Source organism: Neohortaea acidophila (genome assembly GCF_010093505.1).
Source record: "Neohortaea acidophila strain CBS 113389 unplaced genomic scaffold BDY17scaffold_10, whole genome shotgun sequence".
NCBI lineage: Eukaryota > Fungi > Ascomycota > Dothideomycetes > Mycosphaerellales > Teratosphaeriaceae > Neohortaea > Neohortaea acidophila.
Window position 1 is genome coordinate 545,760 of NW_022985519.1, and position 14,333 is coordinate 560,092.

Sequence of the window (14,333 nt, forward strand, 5' to 3'; positions counted from 1 at the left end):
GCCTGAAAAGGCGGCAAGGGAAAGGCTGAACAGGCTCCACCTCACGCGACCTGGCTCCGAGGAGGGTTTTGTATTTCAGCGCGTGGACGAGGGTGCTGACTGAAAGACCCGCCAGCCTGCCCGCCGCCGCCGCCGCCATCCTGCGCCGATGACGATCGGATGCAGCAGAAGGCAGCCCGAGGGATTTGGCGCCTTCGCTGGCGCGGTCCGTGCTTTACCTCGAGCCATGCCCGAACCACGCGAGTTCCGGGGCGGCGGCGACATCGTTGGGTGTCATTGGAGAAAGCACGGGGCTCCGAGGACGTCCAGTGAACAAATTCGCGTCCAGACAAAATGCTTGAGCAGAACCGGCACGTCTGGAGCTGCCACACTCATCATCGGTGTTCTCGGCGCGGCCAACAAGGCCCCATTTCAAGGCAACGCACATTTGGCCCCCGGAGCTTTTTAGAGTTCGACCCGGGCGCCCAGTGTCCAATGGATTTCGGAGTGGCGGCGGAAGGTACTCGGGTACATCTGTACCTCACTGCATCGACGGGGGTGTCATCAGCGGCGACGAGAGAGGCGGAGCTGCTGGAGCCCGATACCTAGGTACAAGGCTGTCGCTCTTTCCAACTCTCTGTTACTGGGCAAGATGATCACGTGGGTACTCGAATCCTCCTGGTTGCGCTCAAATGTGCGCGCATTCTCCGAGGCCATGTGGGCCATCGTAACCACCGGAAGCCGGCAAGCCACTCAAATTTTGATAGCAGCAGATGTTGCGTCACCGCTCAGCTCTGGACGGTACGGGTTTGTCATTCAGTATGGGTACCTTTGATGCTGCTCGCGCGATCAACCCCGAGCCATGCAGAAGCAATGGCGAGTAAATAAATGCTGCACTCAAAATAGAAGATCAAGAAGCAGAGTTCGCCAGAGCCGTCCATATCAAGCTCAACGCCGCGCTATGCACCTCCGCACCGCTCGTCTATCGTTTTCGCCGTCCATTCGCCGCAGCTGCCGCAGTGCTGCTCCGCGTGTTCGCACTCACCGGCGGCGCGTGAGTCGGCGTCATGTTCTCGCGCACCTTCCCACTGACCGTGCCGGTGCTTGGGCTCAAACCGAGTCGACTCCCCGAACGCGGCAGATACGACTTCGCCTGCGCTCGCGGATCCCGTGCGGCAGCGAGGTTCTTGCTGCTCCAATCGCTACTCGACGCCCCTGTTGTAGACATACTCGAGTCCCGACTGCCGGGCCGGAGCGGCGAAGAAGCCATGGCTCGCGATCGTGCAAGCTCCATGCCGGCGTCGAAGTATCCAGCCCTTGCCCCTACCCCCCGCTCGATGGGCGTTGTGGCACCCGACGATGTAAACGGGGGTGCGGGGGACATCATAGTGCTACTTGACCGCCGCCGCATCCCAGCGTATCGCGCGGCTGGCGTACTCCCCATTTCACAGCTTCTCACCAGATCGCCGGCCATTTCACGCACCAATATGGCGGCATCGTGATTCGCCAGATTCTGCACACTCTCCAACAGTCCGTACTGGCTTATGAGCGCCCCTTGATCTCTGCTCGCATCGCAGATGCTACGGATCACGCGCAGCAAGTTTAGTCGAACCAGCGGCTTCTTCGCATGAAGCTTGACGGCACTCCGTTCGAACAAGCTGCGATGTGCCAGGCTCGCGGCGAGCGGCTGTGACAAGCGAAGCAGCTTCTGTAACGGCTCCAGCAGGTTTTCAAACGCATCCGCTCGGGTTTCATTGAAGCACTGCAGCACGGCGCTGCTGAAGCCCAACTCCGTGCGTAAGAGCTGCTCTTCCACTTTCGCCGTCTCCTCTTGCAGCCAGATGAAAATCGCGTCCAGCGCCGTTACAGCCCAGTAGGGCTCTGCAAGGAGCGATACATAGAATTGCAATCCTCTGTTCTGCCAGAGCACTTTGCGGCCAAGCTTGCCGCTGTGCGCCATGTCGCACAGAATGGGTAGCGCGAATTCTTTGAGAGGCCGCTCAGTCTGGACGATGCGCTGCAGCAGTGGGATGACGCCGTTCAATGCAGCGTCGACTTGTCGGTCGGTGTTCAGACGGCAGAGGTTGTACATGGTGTTTAGAATCTGGTTGCTGATCTCGAGGAAGAGTGGTGCGTTCATACTCACGCTCAGGAGGTCGGTGAGCACTTCAATCGCATTGCTGTTTTCGAGCGCGTCCAGCGTGGATGCGAGCATGCTCAGGTTCTTGATAAACTTCAGCATCGTGATCTGGTGTTGCGGTCGCATGCGCCGCAAGTCTTTCAGCACCGTCTTTAGCACCATGCGATCCGCCACGGTTTCTTTCACGTGGTTCTCGGCTTGGCTGAAGAGGAGGAAGATGTTCACAATGCGACCTTCCACTTCTTCGGCGGCCTCTCCCTCGTCGTCCAAAACACGATTGAGCACCAAGCTCAACGGCTGTAGGACGGAGCTGCGACTGAAGATGCGGCAGAAGTCGTTCTTGGGTGTCGGGCCTTGCAATTCAAACACACTCCAGACGCCATTGACGCCCGCAAGCACGAGCTCTCGTCCGACTTCGCTCTCATAGTAGTCCTCTTCAAGGAACTCGACCAAGACATTCAGCCCGCCACACGAGATGAACATTTGCAAGGTTAGTGTTGACGTCGAGTACATCATCCGCACAAAAGCCGCCGCCTCGAGTCGAATCTCAGCGGCATGTTTCTTGTGCACAAACTTCGAGATGATTGGTATGCCACCAACGAAGCACAGATTCTCCTGGACCTCGACATTCGTGGGGCTGATGATGGCATTGACAATCTTAAGCAAGTGCAGAATGGTTTGGCGGCCAGTGGATGAGTCCAATATCTCCAAGATTGGGAGCATGCCGTGGCTGCTCACAACGACCGATTTCATGTCCGGGGACTCGGTGATGACCTCGAGAAGCTGCTCGACAATCTCGCCAAGAACATCCTCCGGCTGGTCGAGTTTGAGATCCGAGACTAAGCCTTCGACCAGAGTACACAATCGTGCGTGTTTGTCGCGTGCCACATTCTCCTCCAAATCGACCGAATCCAGTTCTTCCTCCATAGCAGCGAAAGGATCATCATCGTCATCCTCTTCGTCTTGAAGCCACGGTGCGCCTCCACTAAATTTGAGAGTTCCTCGCTGGGAGTCGCTAGCGGAGTCGCTGCTCGCAGAGATGGACTTGGGCGAGCGGGTCTTCACGGAATGCAGGTTCATCGGCGCTCCTTCTTCGTCCTCGAAACAATCATTGAAATCTTCCTCCTCATCCTCGGCGTACTTTTGGATCTCAAGCGAGCTCCGGGTCCTTCGGATGGCTGCTGCATCATGTACAAGTCCATTTGGCGTCTTTGTTCTCCGGCGCACACTACCTCCGATCTTGCTTTGGATGTTACGGATATCGGCGGGATTGAACGGCCTGCTGGGCGACAGGGAAGCCAGCTTTTTTCTGAAAGCGGCATCATCCTCGGGCACAAGATCTGAGTAGTCCTCGTCGTCGTCTCCTTCGCGGTATTTCTCATTCTGAACTGACGAGGGCTGTGCATTCCGCTGTCCATTGGTCTGAGGCTTCGTCTTAGGAGGTGGGACAACCTCGGGTTTCATGGGTCGAAGAATCTGTGTTCTGGGCTGCGAATCCCTGCTCGATCTCCTCGGCTGGGTTCCGTATGGAGGCATTGTGATGGCCAAGCCGGATGGTGGATGGTGTTTGATTTCTTCAGAGGTCGTGTGCGGGGGATAGAAGGGCCGAGCGGTTTCAATTGCGTTGCCTTTCGTCAATTGAAGTGGAGAGCGTACTGTGAGATCTCCCTCGAACACTTCATCCCATTGCTCCACCTTGCCGTCCATGTCGGGAATAATATCAACGCTGGCATACTGCTTCAGCTTGTCTGAACTGAGGAGACCGGCAAAGTTGTCTTGCGGCCGCCGGTGCTCGGGAAGCTGCAGAGCGGCAAGCCCGGTGGACAGCGATTCAAAATCATCGTCCCACACATCATCGCCTTCATCCTCCGGTAAATGATGCACCTTTGCGGCTTGGACGGAGGGGCGCGATGAGGGCTTGGCGGCCGGGGGTGGGGCAACAGAACGGTTCGGAATGGGCTTTGGAGGGCCTCTTGAATCTGGTCGCGAGCCCGGGCGAGCAGACGTCCTGCCGTTTGCAGCATCTCCGGTGTGTGTGTTTTGCGGCGACGCTCTCAACGCCTTGTTCCACTCTTGTACGCTCTTGACCGTTTCGTCATACTCCGTGGGCTTCTTCATCTCCCCTTTCTTGCTCGAAACAATCCACGGGTGCTTGAGCAGCTTCTTCGCCGTCACGCGAAGATTGGGGTCCTTTTGAAAGCATTGCATCAGGAAGTCTCGAACGAGGGGGCTGACGCCGTCGGGCAGCGGTGGATGGTCGTCGTTCACGATGCGAAACAGTGCCGGCATGGGAGCCAATTTGTGATACGGAGGTCTGCCGTCCAAGAGCTCGATGACGGTGCAGCCGAGAGACCAGATGTCGCTGGCAGTGGTGGCACCGGAGAGTTCGATGACTTCAGGGGCCATCCAGTAGGGCGTGCCGACCACGCTTCCCTCTGCCAATCCCTGCTGTTTGGTGGCGACGCCAAAGTCAGCCAGCTTCACCAAGCCTTGCTTGGTCAAGAGGATGTTTGCGCCTTTGATGTCTCTGTGGATGACACCCTGCTCGTGCAAGAACAGCAGGCCTTGCAGGACCTGCGCGGTGTACATGCTGACCAGGTTTTCGGGGAATTTGCCAAAGTTCTTGCAGATGGAGTGCAGGCTGCCATTCTCGCAGTACTCCAGGATGATGTAGAGGCTGTCCTGCCCGCGGACCGAGCCGTGATACTTGACGATGTTGGAGTGGTTGAGGTTTTTCAGCAGGTCAATCTCTTGCATGATGGTGGTGAGTTCCGTCCTGGGCAGATCGACAAGGCGAACTTGTTTGATGGCGACGAATTCGCCGGTGCTCCAGTTGAGGGCGCGGTAGACGCTTCCAAAAGCGCCTCTCCCAAGACAGTCGCCAAGTTGCTGTTGGCAGTTAGCATGAAGACATAAGGGTAGGAGAGGAGGAGCGGGGGGGTGGTATACAAAGTCTTTCAGGCCCTCCACCTCCTTCGCGCTTTTCTGCACCGTGCCATCTTTGCTTGGCGGCTTTTCTCTCGCGACCAGGTTTGCGATTGATTCTCTACGGAAGCTTGTCCTGGAGGAGCGGCCAACGCTGGACTCCTTGTCCGACGCTGGCCTGGCTTTGGCAGTCCTTGTCGAGGCGGCATTTGTGTTTGGCTGACTCTTGGGAGTGCCAGATCTTGCTTGGCTGGCGGCAGTCGGGGCTCGAGCGGCATTGGGGAGTCTCTGGGACTTGGAGGAAGTGGAGGAGGGGGTGGGAGATGGCATGACAGGCATGGTCACTTAGCGCCGCCGTTGTTTAGCCACCGAGGGTATGGCGCAGCATGGGAGAGCGGATGTTGAGTGGGAGGCGAAGAGGTTCATGGTAGTCCAGCTACACTCGAGCCACGCGAGGGAGGGAGAGGAGATCGTAAGGGAGGGTGAGGTAGGTCGAGGTGATGATCCAGTACAAGGCTCTCCTCCACCCTCTTATACCGACGCACAGCACCGAATCAATTGCGAACCCTTCGTGTCAAGGATGTACGGTGGAGGGGGAGGTACTAGACCTGCAGTCACCGAGTGTCGAGGGCAAGGTACAGGCACGAGGTGTGGGAGTGGGTGGAGGTGGTGGTGCAATGTTTCGGCAAGCCACCGACCGCGTCTCGCACCGCACCGTACCGCCTTCCCTCTCAGCCGCGCGTGGTCCGTGTTGCCTGCATGGGATTGATCTTGATCCCTCCACTCGTCTCCAACACGAGCTACACATGTGACGCGATACTTCTTCACGGCCACTTCACCTGCTCCCTGTCCAAAATGCTGACATTTGAACGTCGGGATCGTCAGATGCGCGTGGTTGTTGCCAAAGGGACGGGATGGAGACCGCGCGCGGCTCGCGTTCAAAGCACGCCTCTCCACATTACGTCACGTCTCAAACATTCACTTGCCCTTTCCCATCGTGGTGTTCATCAGTCAGGCGAGAACTACTGCACATGCCTTCAAGAGAATAAGTTGTTCTCATCTTATCACTTCAGTCCGTGATTGATTGGCCTGTCTCTCTCACATCGGGAGCTTCTCTTGCTCAAGAACCCCTCCTTCTCCACACTCCAGTGCAGCTGACCTGCTCACCGATCCAACCCATTGCCCTGCAACATCGCAGGCATGGCTGAGACACACCACTTCGACGCGGCCAGCCTATTCTCCATGAAAGGCCATGTCGCTGTCATCACCGGCGGCGGTACGGGAATTGGTCTAATGGCCACCCAGGCCCTCTCGCAGAACGGCGCGAAAGTCTACATTACTGGTCGACGCATGGACGCGCTGGAGAATGCAGCCAAAAAGCATCAGCCCAAGGATGGGACCGGCGGCGAGATCATCCCAATTGGCCCCTGCGATGTCACCAAAAAGGACGACCTCGAAACACTGGTCGCGGACATCCAGAAGAAGGAAAAGTACATCACGCTGTTGATGGTCAACGCCGGCATCACTGGCCCCAAGACCAAGCCGGATGAAGACGACGCCGACGATCTGAAGAAGAAACTCTGGGAGAATGAGAGTGTGGCAGATTGGCAGGAAGCCTTTGAGACGCTCGTCACCGGCGTTTACTTCACCACCGTCGCCTTCCTGCCCCTTCTCCAGGCCGCAATTCAGCCGAAAGGGCCACAGGAGAAGTTCGGCGCCAGTGTCATCACCACCTCTTCCATGAGTGGCATCATGAGAGACGCCCAAGGTCATTTTGCATACAACAGTGAGATACCTCTGCAGACATCCCCCCCTTGTCTCCGCCACTAATGCAAATCGTTGTCCAGCTGCAAAAGGAGCAACAGTCCATCTGACCAAGCTCATGTCTTCCGAGTTCTTGCGTGCTTCCATTCGCGTCAACTCCATCGCACCAGGTTCACCAACTCCACACACGCCGGCCATGGCCTGAAAGCTAACCCCCCTTCTAGGATATTTTCCCTCCGAACTCACAGATCCCACGCACGAGTCGGACGACAGACAGAAGTCAAATTTTCCTCAGAAGAAAATTCAGCAATACAACCATGTTCCCAACGAAAGGCCTGGCCGCGAGGAGGAGATGGGCATGACGGTCCTGTACCTTGCCAGGAACGAGTACGTCAACGGTGAGATCATCGCCGTTGATGGGGGCGTCCTGAATGTTGTTCCTGGCCGATGAACGGAGATTAGAACAATCCAATGCATAGACATAGGCGCCTTTGACTTGGCTAGAGGCATAGATGTAGATGGGGCGGATTGCCCGGCCGACATGCGTTCTCTCTACTCAACCATTCATGAAAAGTCGGGACGAGAGATGCTCCTGGGCACATCACCTTTCTGTAGTGTAAGGGAGAGATGCCGCACTGCCGCTGCATCCACCTAAATTTGACCTTCTCCGTCATCGGCATTCGCGCTTTGCCCATCCACTTCCCGACACACGCCAACCATTGACGACATGTAGACTCGACCAAGCTAAGTGTTGTTCCCTCCAGATCCTCTCACATCTTACATTAGCCTCGGAATTGCAGTTGGCCTCGACGTTCTCTTTGACACCTTCGTCGATGGTATAGCATTCGCATACCATGGCATCCTGTCCCCAAGCGGAAGACTGCACAAAGGCGGAGAACTGCCAACACGCTTCCAACGGAGGAGTCGAAGACATTGAAGACTACAAGACCGAGCTCTCCGCTCTGAAAGCCCGGACAAAGGAGCTCGAAGACAAGATTGCCAACCTGTCTACGTCCAAGACACCACTGAGATCGACCAAATGGCTGAACCGGACGGACGACTCCGCAATCAGCTCCCTCTACATAGAACGCTACTTGACCTACGGCCTTACGAGAGAGGAGCTGAAAAGCGGGAAGCCCATCATCGGCATCGCCAATTCCGGGTCGGACCTGGCGCCTTGCAACCGCTACCATTTGACCCTCGCAAAACGGGTACGCGAGGGTATCAGAAGCGCGGGCGGGATTGCTATGGAGTTTCCCACGCATCCTATTCAGGAGACCTCGCGCCGTCCAACGGCCACATTGGATCGGAATCTAAGCTATCTCACCCTCGTCGAATTACTATACGCCTATCCTTTCGACGGAGTCGTGCTTCTGACTGGTTGCGACAAGACCACCCCCGCCTGTCTGATGGCTGCCGCGACAATCAACATCCCCGCCATCTGCATGAATGTTGGCCCCATGTTGAACGGCTATAACAACGGTCAGCTGGTAGGTGCCGGAACGATCGTGTGGAAGGCGCGTGAAATGCACGCTGTCGGCGAGATTGATGACGATGGCTTGCTCGATCTCGTCTCCAAAGGCAGCCCCAGCGCCGGCCATTGCAACACTATGGGAACAGCGTCTACTATGAACGCATTGAGCGAAGCACTTGGAATGGCCTTGCCCGGCAGTGCAGCGATTCCTGCTCCCTACAAAGAGCGAGCCCAATGCGCGTACAAGACGGGATTGCAGATTGTGGAAATGGTGCTCGCAGATCGGAAGCCGTCGGACATCATGACGAGGGAAGCCTTCGAAAACGCCATTGCCGCCAACACGGCCATTGGAGGCAGCACGAATGCTCCCATCCACCTGAACGCCATCGCCAAGCATATTGGAGTGAAGCTCGACCTCGATGACTGGGACCATATTGGGTATGATCTGCCATTGCTTGTCAACATGATGCCCGCCGGCGAAGTGCTGGGAGAGGAGTATTTTCGTGCTGGCGGCTTGCCGGCCGTAATGGCCGAGTTGCTGGATCAAGGGAAACTCCATCCCGATTGCCTGACCGTCAACGGCAAGACCATGAAGGAAAACGTCCAGGGACAGCATTCCTGGGATCGTCGATCCATCAAGAAGTACACCGAGCCTTTGAAGAAGGAAGCAGGGTTTCTTCACATGAAAGGGAATGTATTCGACTCGGCGATCATGAAGACCAGCGTCATCTCGCCAGCGTTCAGGGCAGCTTTCCTGGAGAATCCCAAAGATCCTAACGCTTTTGAAGCAAAAGCAATCATTTTCGACGGTCCCGAGGACTACAATGCTCGAATTGAGACGGCAGATGTGGATGAGCGGACAGTCCTGGTCATGCGCGGTACTGGACCGTTGGGCTATCCAGGGGCGGCCGAGGTTGTCAACATGACTGCTCCGGCGCACTTGATTAAGAAAGGGTTGAAGTACTCCCTGCCGTGTATAGGTGAGCTGTCCATGTACCTACATTTTTGCGCCTTTGCTGACCGTTCGTCCTATTTCGCAGGTGATGGCCGACAATCCGGCACATCCGGCTCCCCCAGCATCCTAAATGCTAGCCCGGAGGCAGCAGAAAATGGCAATCTCGCCATCCTACGCGATGGCGATATGCTCCGCGTTGACTTGACCAAGAGAAGAGTCGACGTCCTAATCTCCGAAGCGGAAATCCAACAGCGAGGAGAGGAGTTGCTGGCGAATGGGGGGTACAAGTATCCAGAGAGCCATACGCCTTACCAGGACATTTTTAGAAGGGAGGTTGGGCCGTTGAGCGAGGGCATGGTGTTTCGGCGTGCTGTGGATTTTCAGCGTGTGGCGCAGACTCACCCAAACCCTCGAGACAATCACTAGATGGCGTCCGAACGAAAGTGCACTCGACGCCGTCAGCCGTGAATGGCTAAAAGCAGCTGATAGGCTGGTCGCGCATACGTGCATAATCAGATAGACAAATCAATCCCCTGAAGTCATACGCAATGACAAGACTTCCCTGAGAGACAACATTGCCCAAGGCTGACAGAACCACCAGACTCATCCGGCACATGCATTCGCGCTTCGATTAATTGCACTGTGTTATGCTATCTCAGGAAAAGAAAGCCCTTGCAACAATTCGGGCAAAACGCTGCGTCCGCTCAACGCGCTATATCTCTCTCCTCTCAGCGCACTCAGGACCAGGTAACACACTTCTTGTCCGGCCCATAGGAGGTCTCAAACCTCGAGACGGTGACAGCTAAGCGGCCTCGCGTCCTCTCGCATTCTAGCTTCCCTTGACGGCCAGATCAGCCGGTGTCTCTCCCTTCGAGACCAATGGTGTATCGCGCCGCTGGCGAAGGCAGAAACCATACTAAGCTGCCATGAAGCGAACCCTTTCTTCACTCTAGCTTTCGACTTCGACCTGGAGCGCGGGTTCTCAGTCCATCTTCCAGTGACCGTTCATTTCGTCCCCATATTCCCGGCTTAGATACAGTTCGACTGCGTACAAAGCCATGGTCCCCGCAAGATTGATCCAACGACTGATGTTCGGGCCTCCCTGCCCACCCTGACTCGTCCACCACTCGTCCGGGTGATCGGTTGATGCCGATGCAAAATGCTGCATCAGTAAACTTGTGTACACGGCGATCAGCACACTAGGGCTGAAGTAGGACAGTAGTCCCATCAGCGTGCTAACGCCTTCGCCGTCTTCCAGTGCGGCCGGGCCATCAGAGAGTGCACGAGCTCCAGACTCGCGCACAGCTGGGATGATGCGCGCCGCGGCGTAGAGAACGGTCAGGCGGTACGCCAGCGAGACGATGACGGAGGGTGTGATTGTTTTGACGGCGGCATACATGAATCCGAAGGCGGAGTGCAACGTGCTCGGAAGGGTGGACAAGGCGTGTAGGACTGTTGTGTAGCTTGCCATGAGGATGGGTGGAAGGGGAGGAAATTCTTCGTCCACCGCCATACCCGCCACTTGGGGCGGGGGATGGTTAGGCTGGTAGTCGGTGAAGATCTGGTAGATGCATAGAGTAATGTAGGCAAAGAGGAGGCTGCTTTCAACCACGTTGCCACGACCGCTGCCGATGCCCCAAGCGCACAGGAAGACGGCGCAAGTGATGGCCACACCGATGAGGATGGCATCCTGGCTGTCAATGCCCGGAAAGGTGGTGATGCGCCAGAGGAAGTAGACGGAGCTCGTGATGACGCTGCTGCTGAACACCAGCAAGCCAATCATCCACCCATCGCCTCCGTCGGAAGAGTTGACGAGATAGCGTGTGACTTGGCCGCAGGCTTGGATGACGAGCAAGCTGCAGAAGCCTTCGGTCAGCTGGAAAACCGGGGTGGAGTAGCGAAGCAGCTTGTCCCAGCCGCCGATGAGGAAGGATTGCAACAGTCCTTCCTTGCCGAAGAAGCTCGGGCTGTGGTGCAGAGGCTTTGTGGCGTTGTAGAACGCACGCGCAACCCAGTTCACGTCATCGCCGCCATCCACACTGAACTTGTTGAGACACCATATCAGCAGTCCCGGGATGAGAACGGTCTGCAATGCCGCGAAACCATTGACTGCCCATCTTCGCGTTCGGGAGTGTGCAGGCGTGGCGATGCGGAGGCAGGAGAGGAGGAAGTAGTATGTGGCGAGACTCAAGCTGAAAGCGAGTCCGCACGCTCGACCGCCGACGTCGAAAGCGAGAGGGATGGTGAAGACGATGCTGAAAAGGAAGGCGCAGCTCGAGAGGAAGCGGAGGAGCATGCTGGGAGGAGATGCGGGGGTTGAGCACGGTCGAGGACGTCGGGCTATCGTTGAAGGCGCATATGCGCCTGCGCGTTGAGAGAGGCCAGCTCCAGGCGTCGATGCTGCTTTGCAGATGGAGGAGTCGCGTGGAAAACACGCGCGGGGATTGTGTTGTTGCGTTCAGTCTTCACTTCTGCCTGCTCTTCTTCGTGACTTTTGGACACCAATGTTGACGTGGTGCAAAGCGATCAGGAGTGCAGCGGGGGTGCAAGGTCTGGCGAATGTTCCGTGGTGTCTTTTTCCGGCGCTGCTGGTGCGGTGAGGTCAAGGTAGGTCGCGTGTCGGTGGGTTCTCAACCCTCCACTTTGCCTGCAACGAGTGCTGCTGCAATGCAACGCACCACCAATCCCACGGAAGCCAAGGCGTGCTTTGCTTCGTCTCTCGAGCCTGTTCCGTCACCCGCGCGTGTAAGAGGGTGCAAAGGGCGGGTTGGCGGCGTTGGGACATGGGCTCGGCCTGAGAATTAGCGTGTCGTGCAGTCATGATGCCGACTGCTGCTGGCATCCCTGCAAACTCTAAACCCATCACTCTAACCCGTTCAGGCCGGATGAGTGCCTCAGGCATTCACTCTGCCGTGCAGCGAAGTCGGCGCAAAACGACCCACGTCACGCTCCGATGTTCCATCCAACGACCCGATGAGAGTTTTAGGCCACTAACAAACCATGGCCATTCGCCGTAAACGGTCCCCATGCCTGCGAGGATTCGGCGTGAGTTATTAAACGTCTTGCCCTCCTTTGGCTCCATCCAGCGCAACGCAACTCCTCGCGAGATGCGACTCTCACATTCGACGACACTTTTCTGCCCACTCGCCGCCCTCGTACACAATGGAGAAAGACGCCGCAAAACCTCAGCCGCCACTCGTTACCCAGGAGTCCGAGACATGGAGTGTGAGCCGGGCGTCTGTTGAGGACGACTCTCACGATGTCGGCCACCCGCCACAACTCACCCGCACCGTCTCCTCCGGGCCCCCGTACTCCATCTTCACCTCGAGGGCGAAGCTCTTCATCGTCATGGCCGTGTCCGTGTCTGGCTTGATCAGCCCATTTGGTGCCGTCACTTTCTATCCTGTCTTGAATGTGCTGGCACGGGACCTGCACGTGACTCCAAGCCTGATCAATCTCAGCCTGACAACGTACATGATCGCCCAGGCCATTGCTCCCTCGATCATTGCCGGCATGTCTGACAATAGCGGCCGGCGTCTGTCATTCATCATCTGCTTCATCATTTACATCGGCGCCAACATTGGCCTCGCATTGCAGACCGACTACGCCGCCCTCCTCGTCTTGCGCATGGTCCAAGCCACCGGCTGCAGTGCCGCCATCGCCCTTTCGAACGCAGTAGTCGCGGACGTCGCCACGTCCGCGGAAAGAGGCAAATACATGGGCTATGCCACCAGCGGACTGCTCTTTGGCCCGGCCTTTGGCCCGACTATTGGCGGACTACTCGCGCAGTACTTGGGCTGGCGCGCCGTCTTTTGGTTCCTCGTCATCTTCACTGGCGTTCTGCTCGTCATCTTCGTCATCCTCTTCCCCGAGACCTGTCGGAACGTGGTGGGAAATGGCAGCATTCCAGCCAAGGGGGTCAATCTCTCGCTGCTCGGATACCTGCAACAGCGACGGCATGCCCGTGAGAACGAATCCATCCACGCGGATCAAGCTTCGTTCAAGCTGAACAGGAAACGAAAAGTGACCTTCCCCAATCCCCTGGCCGTGGCCAGAATTATTATCCAGAAAGAAAGTGGCATCATCCTTCTTTACAACGGCCTCTTCTTCACGAGCATGATGATCACCACCGCTTCTCTGCCTCACTTGTTGTTCACCACCTACGGCCTGGACACCCTAGACATCGGGCTGTGTTACATCGCATTGGGATGCGGCAGTCTCGCCTCCACACTGACCATGGGCCACGTCGTGGATTGGAACTTTAGGTGAGTACAAGCATGCCCCTCTGGACATATCCGAGCGCCAATTCTGATTTGATCCGTATAGGCGGCATGCTCGCCGGTTGAACTACGTCATCACAAAGGGAAGGCAACAGGACCTCAGGGACTTTCCTATCGAAGTTGTGAGGTGTGAGATTGTCATCCCCGGTCACATCATCGGAACCCTGGCCACCCTGGCCTTCGGATGGACGATCGATTTCGCAACGCCCCTCGCCGGGCCAGAAATCGCAATCTTCTTCCTCGGATTCGGCGTGTCCACGGTCTTCAACCTCACCAATACCCTCCTGCTCGACCTCCATCGAGACACGCCGGCTACAGCCACCGCGGCGGTGAACTTTGTCCGCTGTCTCATGACCGCTGCCGGCGCAGCTTTCATCATTCCCCTCTGTAATGCAATCACCCCCGGCTGGGCCTTCACCCTGTTGACGGGGGTGTATGCTTTGTCCATCTCGGGGTGTTTCCTCATCATGAAAAAGGGACAGCAGTGGCGAACCGAGGCTGCAGCGAAGAAGGAGAAAGAGGCGGAAAAGGTGGCTGCTGCCGCTCAGGCGGATCTCGAGGCACAAGTCGAGTCGGACCGCCGGTTACATGAAGTTGACGGGAACGAAGACCACGGGGAGGAGCTAGAGAAGATGTCTAGCGCTGACAAGAAGTGATGATGACGCTGGAGAGCATATAGATAGATGATAAAACGACGTAACGTATAGCAGCATGCATTCATTCAACTCTGAGCGAAGTTTATGGTTTGCGGTAGAACGCATGTGCCTGGCAAGTGATAGAGTGCGTTCAAAGTGAATTGAAGTGAAGTCAAAGTGA

At 56.7% G+C, this 14,333-nt stretch overlaps 5 protein-coding genes across 5 annotated transcripts; 3 read left to right on the forward strand and 2 right to left on the reverse strand.

Annotated features, from left to right (window-relative positions):
* Window positions 1-961: 961 nt before the first annotated feature.
* Window positions 962-5,383, reverse strand: BDY17DRAFT_327060 (uncharacterized protein; the record flags this gene model as incomplete). Its single annotated transcript, XM_033737612.1, has 2 exons — window positions 962-5,008; window positions 5,069-5,383. The coding sequence occupies 2 exons, from the start codon at window positions 5,381-5,383 to the stop codon at window positions 962-964; spliced, it is 4,362 nt and encodes a 1,453-aa protein (XP_033586647.1).
* A 449-nt stretch (window positions 5,384-5,832) lies between these two features.
* Window positions 5,833-7,464, forward strand: BDY17DRAFT_31283 (uncharacterized protein). Its single transcript, XM_033735664.1, has 3 exons — window positions 5,833-6,830; window positions 6,892-6,978; window positions 7,033-7,464. Exons 1-3 carry the CDS (start codon window positions 6,245-6,247, stop codon window positions 7,257-7,259), a joined length of 900 nt encoding a protein of 299 aa, XP_033586648.1. The 5' UTR covers window positions 5,833-6,244; the 3' UTR covers window positions 7,260-7,464.
* A 198-nt stretch (window positions 7,465-7,662) lies between these two features.
* On the forward strand, window positions 7,663-9,663 carry BDY17DRAFT_256289 (dihydroxy-acid/6-phosphogluconate dehydratase; the record flags this gene model as incomplete). Its single annotated transcript, XM_033731592.1, has 2 exons — window positions 7,663-9,262; window positions 9,323-9,663. The coding sequence occupies 2 exons, from the start codon at window positions 7,663-7,665 to the stop codon at window positions 9,661-9,663; spliced, it is 1,941 nt and encodes a 646-aa protein (XP_033586649.1).
* A 556-nt stretch (window positions 9,664-10,219) lies between these two features.
* Window positions 10,220-11,533, reverse strand: BDY17DRAFT_255792 (ICE2-domain-containing protein; the record flags this gene model as incomplete). Its single annotated transcript, XM_033731557.1, has 1 exon — window positions 10,220-11,533. One exon carries the CDS (start codon window positions 11,531-11,533, stop codon window positions 10,220-10,222), a length of 1,314 nt encoding a protein of 437 aa, XP_033586650.1.
* A 678-nt stretch (window positions 11,534-12,211) lies between these two features.
* Window positions 12,212-14,261, forward strand: BDY17DRAFT_303195 (major facilitator superfamily domain-containing protein). The gene is made up of 2 exons (XM_033734527.1): window positions 12,212-13,502; window positions 13,564-14,261. The coding sequence occupies exons 1-2, from the start codon at window positions 12,400-12,402 to the stop codon at window positions 14,171-14,173; spliced, it is 1,713 nt and encodes a 570-aa protein (XP_033586651.1). The 5' UTR covers window positions 12,212-12,399; the 3' UTR covers window positions 14,174-14,261.
* Window positions 14,262-14,333: the final 72 nt, after the last annotated feature.